This window comes from Alosa pseudoharengus, unplaced genomic scaffold, assembly GCF_046254945.1.
Source record: "Alosa pseudoharengus isolate Yale_2024_CS ecotype anadromous, Long Island Sound unplaced genomic scaffold, YU_APseudo_1.1 YU_APseudo_1.1_scf_2, whole genome shotgun sequence".
Classification (NCBI taxonomy): domain Eukaryota; kingdom Metazoa; phylum Chordata; class Actinopteri; order Clupeiformes; family Clupeidae; genus Alosa; species Alosa pseudoharengus.
Window position 1 is genome coordinate 42,232,656 of NW_027468663.1, and position 15,025 is coordinate 42,247,680.

General features: G+C 44.7%; 1 protein-coding gene across 1 annotated transcript in view; it reads right to left on the reverse strand.

Moving 5' to 3' along the window:
- Positions 1-6,509: 6,509 nt before the first annotated feature.
- Positions 6,510-15,025, reverse strand: part of LOC143133517 (neurocan core protein-like) — a 48,579-nt gene continuing 40,063 nt past the window's right edge. Inside the window, exons 14-18 of the mRNA XM_076293280.1 lie at positions 11,672-11,830; positions 10,531-10,613; positions 9,824-9,968; positions 7,108-7,290; positions 6,510-6,628 (exon numbers count right to left, since the gene is read on the reverse strand). Of these exons, the coding sequence (XP_076149395.1) occupies positions 6,510-6,628; positions 7,108-7,290; positions 9,824-9,968; positions 10,531-10,613; positions 11,672-11,830 (689 nt within the window). The remainder of the gene's footprint in view (positions 6,629-7,107; positions 7,291-9,823; positions 9,969-10,530; positions 10,614-11,671; positions 11,831-15,025) is intronic.

Consider the following 15,025-nt stretch of genomic DNA (forward strand, 5'->3'; position numbering starts at 1 on the left):
AGTTTTCACACAAGAGGCCTCTGTCAATGTTGTGTGAAATCCCATTTTAGTCACAGTGAGCATGTTTTAATTTTAGATGCTAGTCTGAATCCATTAACACTCCACTGGGGTGTGTTAGCTGTTGTGTTAATATGTAGTGGCAACATAGTAGAAATAGTGATTCATCCCAAAGTGACAGTGAATCCACAGTCATTGTGTCTTTGATCTATATCAGTCCCGTGATGTGGACTCAACCACCCCCTCCTTTCCCCTTTGATAAACTCTCTTTGCTTTTGTTGCTATCAGACTGGGAAAGAGACAGCTAGTTCAGAGGTTGACATGGCTCAAACACACATACAGCAACAAAGGCAGAGCATCTCCACAGAAGTGATAACCATCTTTTTCTTTTTTTCCACCATGTGCTATTTGGGTTCAGTGAACTTCATCCTCCACTGTAGCTCACGTGTCGGGCAATGGGTCCTCTGGTGGTGGTGATATCAGCAGGCTCAGTATGTTGGTTGCTGGCCAGTTCACCTTTGGCCACCCTACTCCAGTGCCCTACACTCTGATAGGGAAAAGTCTCTCTGGCTCAGGGGTGGGTAGTAACGCATATGAGTAAAAAAAAGTATTTTTTGCGAGGAACAACAAATTACTCAAGTAATTTTTGAAGGGAGTAATTGTACTTTTACTTGAGTATAGATTTTCAGTACTCTACCCACCCCTGCCCTGGCTTGTTCTCACATAAAAACCCTCAAGGGTTCTACATGGAACCCTTTGTATGTGTGGTTTCTTTCTTTGTTCTTAAACCATAATATGTTTTACCAAAGAATGATGGCAAGACCATGCTTTCACTCAGATACTCATTTTTTTTTTATCTGTGGCTGACCAAGTAGGCCTGTTTATGCCACAGGGGAGAGGGTAGACACTGACCCTATAAAGAATGAAGACGAGTGTAAAAGGGCAAACATCTACCATGTAAACATAGCCAATGTAAACATTTCCCGCTGAATTCAATTTCATCACCAGAAGACTGCCACTGCACAGAGCATGTATGTCTTTACCAGCATTGGCCTTAAGGTGGAGCTAAGTTCTTCTAGACAGATTGACTTGTAGAGCAGTTCTAACAGTGACTGCAAAGAGAGTAATGCTTGCAGCTCTTGATGCTTTGGAGAATATCAGTCTCTCATATCAGTATTATTAATAACCCATTAATAGACATTTAGTGTGATACTGTACATGTAAGTGTGTGTGTGTGTGTGCACCGTGTGTCTTATGTACATACAGTATACATTTGTTTCTCTATGTCTTTATGTGCATGTGTATATGTGGAGTGTCATCTTTGGTGTATGTGTCTGTTTCTGTGTGTGTGTGTGTGTGGGCGAGTGGATCAGAGGGATGAGCTCAGTCCCCCGTTTCTAATGAGAGTGGGTGGAAACGCTGTCTCTGATCTCGGCAGCCCTGGGCCGCTGGATTTGTGACTTTGCTCATTAGCAGTGGAAAGAAACGAGCTTGGCACAAAACAAAGCACGGGACTGCAGGGAAGCGCCTTTCATCTGCAGCGCATCCACGCTCCAACCCTACAGCAGCCTCGGCAAATAGCCGTGCGTCTCAAGCCCGCTCCCTGGACGTGTGTCGGAACTCAGACGTGCGGCTGAAAGACGGCTGTGAAATGCAACCCTAAGCACACATTAGACAGGGCTTTTGCCATGTGTTTACTGCCACGGCTCTACATCACTGCTGATGAGAAGGCACTTACCAATATGGTATGGAGATGCCAAGAGGAAAAAGGTGCTGTCGGATGCAGGTTTCTTTACACTTTTCCTTCTATCAGTCTTGAGTATACTGTGTTTGTAACACGACCCCAGGCCATACCTGATGTGAGAGATGGGTATTTTGATATGTATGACTATAGTCTGTACCACTGTCCCTCCTGTGTAACACTGGATCAAGTGTATAGGCCTACCCCTTCACTCTGGCCCTACATAGGGACACTTCAATTGAACATCTAATATGGCATAACTGAAGTATCTAGGTATGTGGACCTCCCATGATTTCCCCAACACAAATAATGTAGTGTGAAATCTCCTGTTGAAGATAGTGAGCGCAAATGGCAAGGTCCTGTTGCACAGTTGTGTAGTAGAAAATGCCATCAAGTAGCACTTCAGCCAGAGACTGAAAAGTTGTCGTGGCCAAAAGACCCATTGTGAGGAATCAGTCGAGACTGCTGCTTTGTTTTGCAATGAAGTTCCACCCAGACTTAGTCAGTTACTTCTGATTGAAAAGTGTTTGTATGGTAAAATAACATCAATATTAGGATTGGATAGTGTTGCTTTAATGTCTGTTTGTCTCTTGGCCAAGGCCAAGGTAAAAGTTGAACCTCTGGCTCAGGTAGTGGAAGTAGAAAGAAAAAAAAAGAATGATAGAAACTGTGAGAAGAGAGAATGTGAAAAAGGATGAAAGAGCATCTTGGCTGCTCAAACTGAAATTGGATGGCCTGTGCTTGTTTGTAAAACACACCCCTACACACGTACACACATATATACACAACACGCACATACGCACACACACACACACACACTGTATTCACTGAGAAAGTGGGAGAGTGACAAATGTGAAAATTGCTTCTGGGAGTGTGATGGAATGGACAAAAATTGGCCGCTTTGGGGGAGTGCAGAATGAAATCAGCAGAACAATGGGGGAGGCGACTTGAGTAAATCCAGCCCCATCAAGAGCACAAAGCCGCTCAATTCGCCCTCACTTATCCTGGAGTGGCAGGGTTAGGAACAAATAGGTGTTCTGCAGGAAAGAGCATTCAAGGTGAGAGAGAGAGAGAAAGAGAGAGAGATGACGACACAGGAATTTAGTAAATACTGTGAGTGAGACAATGAATAAATATTGTGAGTCTGTCGGAGATAAATGCTTCCCTGGTATTTTACAGCTCAATGAGAGGGAGTGTCCAGATAATTCCTATCCCTTGAAGACAGATCCATTGAGGATGGAAATGTGTCTCTCATCTTCACTCAGTAGCAGAAAACGTCCCACTCATAGTAGCCAGCTTCACTGATCTGTGAACCAGCTGGTATTTACTCACCTGGAGGAGGGGAGAGAGGCGAGGTAAACGGAGATTGTAAGCTTTAACAACGGAGCAGTGTGTGGGTAGTTTGTATGTGTGTGTGTGTGTGTGTGTGTGTATTTGTCCCTAGGATAAATCAAAGATTTATCACACTAAATGACATCACTTTGGTAACGTTTCAAAGAAAAAGACCAGCTTTACGTCTGAGCAGTACAACAGAGTGTGTTTGTGTACGTTCAGAACGCCCCCTCCACAGGTAAGGTCAAGTGTCAAGGTCTCCCCATGGGGCGCCCTTCCAAAGGGACACGCTGCGACTGTGTCACTGGCTAAATGAAGCATGACACCCCAGCAGGAAGTGTGCTGCTGGGAGCAGATTGACGACATCGCCAATGAAGTAGACAATCACCCGCCTGCCTGCAACCTTTCCCCTTAAAGTCACCTTACTGGTTTGCCATAAGCCATGCAGCTGAAGAGTTTCTGAGCTTATGACATCCATATGAGACACTGTATGCTTCAAAGCAGCAGCTGGGTGTTTTTGTTGAAAACTAGCAATCTCACTACTGAAAAGGCATGCCATGCGAAATCCTTACGAGCACAGATGAAGGGCTTGCGAGCATGCTAACTTGTGTCATTTGGCAATATACTGTAATTAGCGATGTTGTGCTGCGAAAGGTTTTTTTGTCTGACCCAAAACACGGTGCATAGTCCTTCTGTCCTTCACCTGACTACGTGAAAACTGATTTGACGTTGATACCAGTAGTAGTTGCCTATAAAACACATGCATCAAAAAGTGGAAAGATCTAATGACCTTACTATGTTGATTAACTACGTTTGTGATAACTATAAAATGTATATATCACAGTATAGCAGGCCCATACAGCTGAATGTATATATCACGGTATAGCAGGCCCATACAGCTGAAGTCGATAGAAATAGATGTTTTTGTATGAGTCAGTGCGAAAAAGTTATAAAAGGATAACCGTAATTAATTTGGCGACACAAAATAATAAGGAAAAGTAAACAAGACACTCGTTACTCACAGACTGTACTGATCCAATCAGCTTTATTGTTTGTTTTTTTCCCGCTTAATAAAGAATGTAACACAGCAACAAGAAGAATAGAGGAAAAAATACCAAAAAAGATGAGAACCTCAGAGACTACATTCATCACTCTCCTCATTGCTCTCCCACAACACACACTCTCTTTAAAGCACAAGCTGAGAGATGGTGTCTGAGAGCAGACAGAAGAGAAAAAAAACAAACATGAAAGGAACAAAGGCATCACTGCTGAGTCATTGTTCTTCCTACTTTGCCTTCAGTGGAAATCCACCCGACGGGCTGTGTTTCTCTCACCGTCGTACCCACTATACTGACAGTACGCCGTCTGGGGCTGATTTAGTGTATATGGTGTGAGTGTGTGTGTAGAAGAGCGTGTGAATAGGGTTAGGTCATCAGGGTCAGTAAAAGGTGTGTGTTGAAGGGGTTCTGTTGAAAGTGATGCTGGAGATGGTGGTGAGTACAGAACTGAACTGACTGGACAAACTCTAGGGCACCTAATGAAGAACGCAACCATAACAGAGCATAACACAGCAAACATCACAGTATTTACAGAGAGGGAGTTCACTCAACTGGTTAATATTGTTCTTTTTCCCAATGAGGTCCTTACAAAAAGGATAAGGGGGGATCGGGGAGGGTAGATATGTCAAAGGTGATTATTTAAATTATGCAGAATTGACTGGAAAGGTCTCTCTTGACCAGACATTCATGATGTCATCGCTGAAAATGGTGAATGATTTCTGCTGAACTTTTCCACACTGTATAGTCTGTATAGTGTAAGTCACCACATAACAACACAAACTTTATTCTGTGTTGCAATATGGCCTCTGTACCATGGGCCAAGTGACGAGGTCATATGTCCCACCTCAGCTCAGTTTACAACTAAGAACCTCTCGTCAGTTGGTCCTATGATGAGACTAACAGTATGGAAACTCTAAAGTGAGTCAAACCTGTGTGAGGGAGAGGACGAGTGAGAAGAGTGTGTGTGTGTGTGTGTTTGTGTCCCTGTGTGTGTGTCCCTGTGTGTGTGTGTGTGTGTGTGTGTCCCTGTGTGTGTGTGTGTGTGTGTTTGTGTCCCTGTGTGTGTGTCCCTGTGTGTGTGTGTGTGTGTGTGTGTGTGTGTGTGTCCCTGTGTGTGTGTGTGTGTGTGTGTGTGTGTGTGTGTGTGTGTGTGTGTGTGTGTGTCCCTGTGTGTGTGAGTGTGTGTGTGTGTGTCCCTGTGTGTGTGAGTGTGTGTGTGTGTGTCCCTGTGTGTGTGTGTGTGTGTGTGTGTGTGTCTGTGTGCGTGCCTATATATTTGCGTGTGTGTGTGCACGTTTTGCCTGCTCACATTTGTGTATAGTTCAGTGATTGGGGTGGGGGTGGGGGGTAGGGTGTATGGGCGCTCAACAGGTGACTGCTCAACAACAACAAGCACAACAAACACAAAAGAAATAACTGTGGATAAAGTTCAACAAAGACTGTCTCATTGTCTCATACACACAAATACTCAGACTTCTACAGTCATATACAGCAGGTCAATGACACAGAGCACACAGAGTTTATGTGACACTATTTCAAAAAGTAATTAAGTCGCTGAAGAAACTTTAGTGCCAGGCCTGTAGTGTAGCATCTCTAATGCTGTGTGCTTTGTGAGCTGTGACACAGCTGAATATGGGCTGTGGCTCTGCCTTAACTAAGATTGACAACAAAGGAACTCAACCAACAATAACCAATTCTGTTCTTCAGGGATCCTTTTGATACCCCAAGTAGAAAATAAAAGAGCCAGTCCTTGTGCCATTATCAAGCCTGCAAAAGCTGCCATAGAGAGACATACTCAAGAGAGCGAGCTATTCCATGCTTTTGGAGATGCCGAGTCCCATTGGAAAGGGGAGTTAAATCATATCAGTGTTCACAAGAGCTAGTAGATTCATCTATAATGGTAACAAACATTATTAATGCCACTAAAATAGAGTACACTCCTACATCACCCCAGGCAGCCATTGGTATTCTGTATAGTAGACTGGGTCTATTATTACTGCTAGAGGGTCTGGCCTCATGGCTTTCCACAGGGACTGAACTACAATGGATGTTTCCATTCTCAAAACATGTAGGAACAGGGCTTTAGTTGCAGATTAGTGGCCTTAAATTAGTTATTTCAATAAGCTCAAAACTCCAGGTGCAAATGGAAAGTAGATGATGTCCTAAGGGCAGAAGGACAGATGGAGAGAGGGGAAGAGAAGGAGGGAAAGAGCAAATGGGATACAGACAGAGAATAACAAAACAGGGGTCAAACATCGAGAACCGTCTGTGTGAGGCCATGATTTTTTTTTATCCATGTCATTTCCCCTCGGCCATGAAGCTAGGTACAAGGTACCAGGTGAATAGGAAGTGATGTCACACTGCTGGAGCTGGCGTTTGGTTCAGTAGCGGCCGTGGCCCTCCTCGCGACCCCTGTGACCCCCGCTCCCGTGCCGGCGGTGCCTCCGGTGCTCGTGGTGCGATCTGTGATGCTGCCGGCGGTAACGGTGGGACCTCCGTGCTGCGGAGAACAAAGGGCAAGATAAAACCACTGTGTCTGTTTCTGCACCGTCATTTGGTCCTCTTCCCAGTGTAACCGGGGTCGTAATTCGTCCGCCGCTCACGGCCATCGGACCCGCCACCTCGACACACACCGGCATGGGAGTCGAACACTCTAACCACTAAGCTAAGAGCCCAGGCTTCCAACTCAGCGGTTAGAAGCGTTCTTAAGGTTAGGGGTGTGAGGATTTACACGCGCAACTAGCATGCTAGCTCAGTTCGCCTCCGTTACACCAGTAGAGACTGACTTGTGGAGACAAAAGGCAAGATAAAACCACTGTGTCTGTTTCTGCACTGTCATTTGGTTCTTCCCGGTAGAGACTGACTTGTGGAGACAAAGGTTGGTTAACAATGTCACACAGACTTACTTTCTTACACAGGCTGCAGTTTAACAGGGGCAGGCCTGGTTAAGAGGTCAGGTTAAAAGTCCAGATTACTCACACTTTGTGCAGATGATCTTGGGCCTCTCCCAGGTTCCATTGGCACGACAACGGATCGTGGGGATGTGTCTCTGGAAGAACCCCTCAGCACACTGGTAACGGACCGTGGCGTGCACGTCATAGTGAGATCGTCGCCGGCCTACTAGATGTGCATTTTCCACTGATGGCGGAGTCCCACAGAGCACTGCAGATATCAAACACACACACACACACACACAGATCACAAAACTGTGTTAAGGAAGTCTTGACAAACGGGAAAAACAAACTTTTTCACATCGGTTACAGCAACTGAGTTGAACATGATTCAAAAAGCAAGATGTGGATATCAGGGATTGTAAGCAAATATGTACATCTTATGTTAGAGGGTCTTGATGAAAGCATTGTATGTATACTATGCTAATAAGCAAATGCAGGTACATTTGGCTGATAAGCAAATGCAGGTACATTTGGCTGATTAAGTATGACTCATATTTATCAATATTGGACTGAACTAACAAATGTCTCGCATCTGGAAGTAGTTTGCATCCCTGAGCACTCCCCTAGTATATCATCATCATTGCTCAAGAGAGTGCTCCTGTATCACATGAACATCTGCCTGTCTGACAGGCCTACGCTGCAGGTGGTCACCTCGGCCCTCGTAGCCCTCCTGAGGGGCGCCTGTGGACAGTGTACGAGGAGAGGCACCCTGTGGAGAAGGACACAGAGTCCCCAGGGGCTCCACATACCCTGCACGCACAGGCAAGCAGGAGACGGAGCGACGGGCCAAGACCCTACAGGGCCCGAGACGAGAGGCCCACAGCCTTTACTCTCTCAACCTCTAATTTACATCACACATTTACATTCTGCTCTTTCCACTTCTCTCTCTTGTTCTTTCTGTTTGTGTGTGTGTATATGTATATGTGTGTGTGTGTGTGTGTGTGAGAGAGAGAGAGAGAGAGAGAGAGAGAGAGAGAGAGAAAAAGTGTGTGTGTGTATTTATGTCTTTATTTATATATCCAGGAGGCTGTGAGCTGCTGTTGTATAAATACAGGAGATCCGGCCTTCTTCTTTCTTTCTCCTCTCTCATTCAAAAGTGCAAAGCCTTCCAGTTAGTTTAACAAAGGAAAGGAATCGTGGGAATTGTAGGCGAGATGTGAAGGCTGTAATTGACAGTCTGAGCTTCATGGAGGAGAGAGTAGGGGGTTGAATGGTCTCCTTCAACTTCTGACATGGTTAACGGTAGCCTTCTATACGGAGCTCAAAGAAGGTGGGATAACATGCATACATTAAGACTTCAGAGAAAGAGTGAGAGAGTTAAGTCTAGCAACCAAAGCCAGGCCTATTGGTATGTCTCTCAGGGAATACGTCTCTATGATAGAAGAACATTCTGGAAGCCTCGGAGGAGGACCTGTGTGCACAGAAGTATTCCTTATTTAAACAAAGCGAGTGGATAAAACCCATAAAACCCATTTTATACCATTTTTAAAATTCCATATCAAAGTTGGACTGTATCATTTTGCTATTCTCTTTGTAGTGCTGCTATCAGGCATGTCTTAATTAGGCACTGTAAGATGGTGGACTGTAGCAAGTGCCTTCTGATGATCGTCGCAGCTTTTGATGTCTGGCGACAGCGAAGCCCCAGGGATGCAAAGGTCTTTTTCCTCTCTCACCTCATCCCCCCTATGCACACTCACTTTATACTTCAGGGAGATCTCATTACTTCCTTGTCTTGGGTATTAGTTATGTGAAAAATAAAATAATCATGTTTATTTATTAGTGTTTGTATGTGTATAGTATATAATATTGAACATATTTCCCTAGTAACAGCACTCTAAAGATTTGTGTCCACAGCAGCGGATGCGGCTACTATGCTCTGTCAGTTTCTACTATCTGTGCATTGATTTCTATCAGCGGAATGAGAGTGGACATGAAATCACAATCTCCACACGGATGATTGAGTACAGTAGCCAGAAGGAAGCAGCCTGGATGGAGATCAATATCCACTTTGGTTACAGGAGACAGAGCCATATTTACAGATGGACTGCGCTAGCCTTGGCCGAATGAGCTGGAGAACAGAGTGGGAGAGCAGGTGGACGTGCGCTGTCACAGTCTATCTGTTGGGCGTACACTGGGAGACAGACGCTGGCCACTGGCTGCACGGAATGAATGCTGATATTGGAGGGGAAACTTGCTGACTGTTATTTAAGAATTTCATCACACTGAAATACGGCATGAACCCAAGACAGACAATTGATTGGCCTTGGAGGGTCATCATTACTTGTTTTTCAGACCCTGATCAATGACAGATTAATAGGCCACCCTACAAAAGGAAGGGAGAAAACAGGAAGAAGTCCCCTGCTTGTTGTACAAACCACTTGCAGTTGGTTCACAGTGATAATTATTCCATGGAGATGGGCATGGGCAAATACAAGACTTAATCTTCATGCAGGCAAGTCAAGCTTCTTCACACTGGTCATTGGCATTTTTCTGTTCAGTATTTAGTCTGTTTGAACACCATGATGTAAGAATTTGCAATTATTTGAGGTATGATTTTGCAACTACTATTAGTTGGTGTTTTTTGGTCTTCAAATTCATTATTGTTTCATTTTAATGGATCCATTTATAGTATATGATAGTTCATGCCACTGGGATCAAAAGAGCTCCTCTACAACCAGATGACTCTCTGGCTGATGGGCATTGTTTGTGGTGGGGCTTTTTGGCTTGGTGCTTGTGCTCACCGGTGCCTTTCTTGCAGATGTAGGGCAGGTTGTAGTTGCATGGGACATCGTTCCATTTACCGTCCTCTCGGCCGATCATCACCACACAATCCTCACCGCCTGCAAAGAAGTTGTCCGGCTGGTTCTCTCGCCAGTTCTCAAAAATCTGTGATGAGAACCAAGCAACCAAGATTAGATTCAGCTCCTAGTGACAAACAGTGTTGAAGTCAATGACAACTACCACAATAAATACTTAAAAAAGACAATTATTTCTCCTTCACTCATTCTTCTACATATTATCTATCATGTCATAAAATGGATAAATGTTGGCTGGATGAGTGTAACTTACTTTCATTGCATTGAGTTTTTCCATCCTACGTAAACTCAAGAAAAGAATGCATTCTAGGTGAATGGGTTCGACCTTATATTGTGTGTACACAAGACTTCTTCCAGCGACCTCATTTTCACAGAGTAGTGATTTTGTGACCAGTTAGCCCACTTCAATTACTGACTTGAGTCTCATTGATATGAAAAATGTAACCAATATTCTCCACCGCAAATTGCCACTTTTACAGTTGATTGACTTTCAATAAGCCCATGTCTGAGATGCAGTGAGTTAAAGCAGTAGGCTAGCTTGTGTGGGTAATTATGGATGTAAAGATCATGTTGCAGCACAGTGGCCGTATTTAGATGCAGAGGGAGGCGGTCAGACGCCCTTGTGGTCTCACCAGGTCCATGTTGTCGGTCCACTGGAAGTCTTCCTCCACTGTGCGGTCATTCAGTCCGATCCAAGTGTTCTCCCGACCCAGACCTGAGAAGAGATTACACACACACACACACACACACACACACACACACACACACAATAGAAAATACTCAGCATTTCATCAAGGGACAAAAATAAAAGAACACCTAAATTGGGCTTTAACATCTAGCAGAATGAGGACATGGTAAAATGCCCTGTCATCAGCTGGCCTTAAAGATGGATGAGCCTCTCTGCAGAGCGTGTCCCTTTCCCCGAGCCCACACACACACACACACACAGACACACACACACACACACACACACACACACACACACACACACACACACTATTACAAATCAGGATCAAATCTACAGTTCAGCTGGAGTTGGTCTCCTCCTGTGCTGTTTTTTTTTTTTAATTTTGTACTGTTTTGATACAGAAGTACAGAAGATTGTACTATAAAGTATTGATTCATCTTCCCCTGCAAAAACGGACTCAACACTAGCTTTGATTGGCTCTTTGATGAGTCCAGGAGTCTGGCTAATGGTCTATCAGGTTTGGGCTTCTGTGTGCTGAAACAACAGAGCTATTCAGGGGGAAAGGCCCACATGACGCTGATGAAATGTTTGAAGTGAGCTATGATGGACATTAGTAATTAGCGCACTGGGAGGCAACCTGCTTTCTCACAGCCCTAAATATCCCCTAATGGCACTGGGGAAAATGGATGGCTCAGAAGAAGTTCCTCATGATTACAGACAATTTGGCACAGTGTCAGGAGACAGCCTCATTAGCCTCACACCTGAGGCCAATTTCATTGTGCTGTTAGCCACAGACTAATACCCAAACATCAGACCACATCTAACCACATGGGCCACTTAGAACTCAGATCTAATATATTACATTTCCTGTAATGGCTGAAATGATTGCATTAATCTCAAAGAAGGAAGGTATAAAATGGAACTGCAATGCATTAACAGAGCCCCTTGGCTAACATCAGTAGATTTGCATCTGTGATAAGGGACACAATTGTCACACATGAATTCGACAGCCCTCTTGGTGACATTCAAGTGCATTGGATAGTTGAGATGAGTGGTTGTTGTGAAAGGTGACAGGGATTACGGACCGTTGAGGAAGTCCTGCTCCAGGGAGGAAGTCACGCTGGCCAGGTGACCACTGTGCTCACGGCAGTCTTTCTCTGCGTCCTCCCATGTGTGTCGCCGTGGAAACAGACGGTAGCAGTGGCCGTGGAACTTCTTCCAGCCGTGCTCACATCCTTCAGTGTCTATAGAGGGACAGAGACAAAAAGAGGGAGTCAGAGAGGGAGAGAGAGAGAGAGTGACACAAGGGGAAGGAAAAGTGTGGAGGGTAAGTGCATTTTGGAGGAACGAGAGGGAAATTAAACACTGACAACAAAGCTGAGAATGGGAGAATTCAATTGCACGCCATTTTCCTTGCAAAACACATTTCTCAAAAGTCATTACTGTCACATATGAGCGTAATAAAGAAGCAGGGCTGCTGAGGAAGGGCAGATATTGTTATAAAATCTTTACAAGCCGCACATGAGGGAGAAGACTGAACAAAAGCATGAGGAAGAGGAAATGAAGTGAAGGAACTAATACAAGTCAAGGTCAGGGCATCAATCTGGTATGTGCTCAATTCAGGATCCAGGCTTAAACCCTTAGCCCTCTCATTGCCATGCTAGGAGACATTACTATAACTAAGCCTTGTCAATGCATCTTTATTGTAACACAATGTGCTGCATAACTAACACAGCATGTGTGCCCTGGGAGGATTCAGCTTGATACAAAACTGCTGAAACGAGAAAAAACACTCAGTACTCTCTATAGTGCCAAGTTTTCCTTATTATCAAATGGACCATTCAGCAGACACTGTGTCTGAAGCTCTCCCATGAAGCTCTACAGCACAAGGTGACTCGGCAGCACTCCGTGTGCCACTAAATGTTGGCCAAATAAAAAATCTTCCCTGAGTGAAAAGAATCCCTCCTCTTGTAGTGCATGCCCCTTGATGATTGGCTGGACTCTTGTCACAGCTCATAGAGCTCAGACTGGAGATTGTGAATCCGGTTTGAGCGGGATGGGGTGGAGAGATGGAGAGGAAGAAGAACGGAAAAGTGTGTTACGGAGGAAGAACGGAGAAGTGTGTTACAGAGGAAGAATGGGCTGGTGTGTTACGGAGGCCGAGTGAGGCAGCGTTCAGAGTAGATTTGAGGGGAACGGCGTGGGTAGTATCTGCCTTTGCAGCTTCCTGTTAGCTGGTGCTTGTGTGGAGTGCTGGCAGCTGCTGTCAGGTGAACACATTAGCAGAGCCACAAATGAGCAAGAGAGAGAGGGAGACGGAGTCGGGAAATGACAGGTGTGTGGAATGTGAGTGAAACAGAGACAAAGATAGAGAAACAGAATATAAAGAACTCTCTCTCTGTGTGTGTGTGTGTGTGTGTGTGTGTGTGTGTGTGTGTGTGTGTGTGTGTGGTGGGGGGCTGGGAGAAATTACAAGGTGGTTGAGGTGTAAGTGTGCGTTTGTGTGTGTGTGTCTGTGCGTACAGTATATGTGAGAGAGAGAGCGATTGAGAGTCTCAAAATTCAAAAGGGAGAGAGAGGGGGAAAAGGGAGGGAGAGCAGATGCATAAATGAAAAAGTGATAGAGAGAAGGAGGAAAAGACATGTGAATAAAGTACTGCAGGGTGATAATTAACATCACACCAATTCATTGTCAGGGGACTGCAGAATAACAGCACTGGAGGAGTTTCCAAAATGATACTTCCCCTCTGTCAGCACCTCTCTCTCTCTCTCTCTCTCTCTCTCTTTCCTTCCCTCATCCACCCTTCATTTACCACAGCTTTCCTCAGTGCTTCAAATGGACATGTCAAACCCAGGAAAGGCACCCAAAAAATCACTACTGCGTCTAATTTCTGGAAGACAGGTCCATGGAGATGGTTCTCTGCAGACATGCTGCTGAGTCTAACGTACCCCGTTGTAAAGTGCAGGTCTTGTTGAATATGTGTGGGCATCATTAAAAGACAAATACTCTAGAGCCTGTTCTCCATTAGGACATTTGTTGGCAAGTTATTCATTTCTTAAAAGAATTGAACTCAAGTGCCATTAGATAAAGAAGCCTCCATTACAGAGTCCTTAATAGAATGCTTCTGGGAAACTATACAAAGACAAGTCACAAGCACTGACATAGCAAAAGTAGTATAGCTCTATTATGTCACTGTGACGAAGCACTTATCTTAAACCACTTTTGGAATAAAAGGTATTCCTAATCGCTATAGGAGGGGCACTTACAATCGATCAGACAAACCAAAAAATCAATCAAAATGATCATCGCCTGCTTGCCTCATAAACCTGATAAGATGATGAGTGTGGCATCCTGCCACCTCCGCCCCACATCTCCCTGCCCCTCACTGGCCCAAGTCCAGGCAGGGCTGAGCGGCCTGTGTGACGCCCATTCAATCAGCACTCAGTATTCATAGGGGGTCCTCTGGCGCGCTGACCACGCATGCTTATTCTGTGCATTAGTCAGGCACGGTGACTGCACCGTCCAGGGGGCTGAGAACGAGAGCCTGAGAGTCTGTGGGCATGGGGAGGTGTGAGGAGAAGGTGACTTATCCAACTGTCCAACTGGACACTTACGTCGCTGGAGGAAGGGCTGCCGGGGGGGGGGGGGTTGCAATGGCTCAGTCAAGGACACACAAGCATGATTGGTTGTGGTGGTGCCATATTATTTGTGAGGTACCTTGTCCAGACACAAGACTGAGTAATTATGCTGCATTCATGGGGTCTGGGAAGAATAGGTAAAACATTTTTTTCCCAGTGGAAAATTCCTAAATACCACCTAATTTGGGAACAAAATCTGGGAAACTTGGGCAAAATTTAGCTAACAGAGTTTCTCAGTTATGGACTTGTGGTCACTTTGTTGTCACTTCATAGTTCAATTTCAGTCCATGTGGACTTTGATGTCCAGATATTTTAATGTGAACTTGGCAATTAGCATTTTTTGTCACTTGAATGCTGTATATACTTTCACAAGTAGTTTATTTAAGATTAATGAGCATATTTCTAACCCTTGTTGTGCATTCTATGTTTTCCCACATTCTGACAGCAAAGCACATGAATGCTTGCAGTTGGAAGAACAATGTCATCACTGCGAACAATCCCATTATTCCCAGAGCCCATGACCGCACCAGCTCATAGAGATGAAAATGAGCTGATATATTAGGCGGTCAGGGCTAGGCTAGCACAATTCCTCATGAGGTTGAAATTATCCATGACTTTAAAGGAACCGTATGTAAGAAATGTATTTCAATGAATCATAAAATGGCCCTGATATGTCACTAGACATTAAGAATTCTTGTTCATTTCAAATACTGATATCACTGACAACAGTAGTCCGGCCAGGATATTGTCATTTAAAAAGTGAAGTTGCAGCCCTCAACTGATGTTGATGTTGTGTTTTG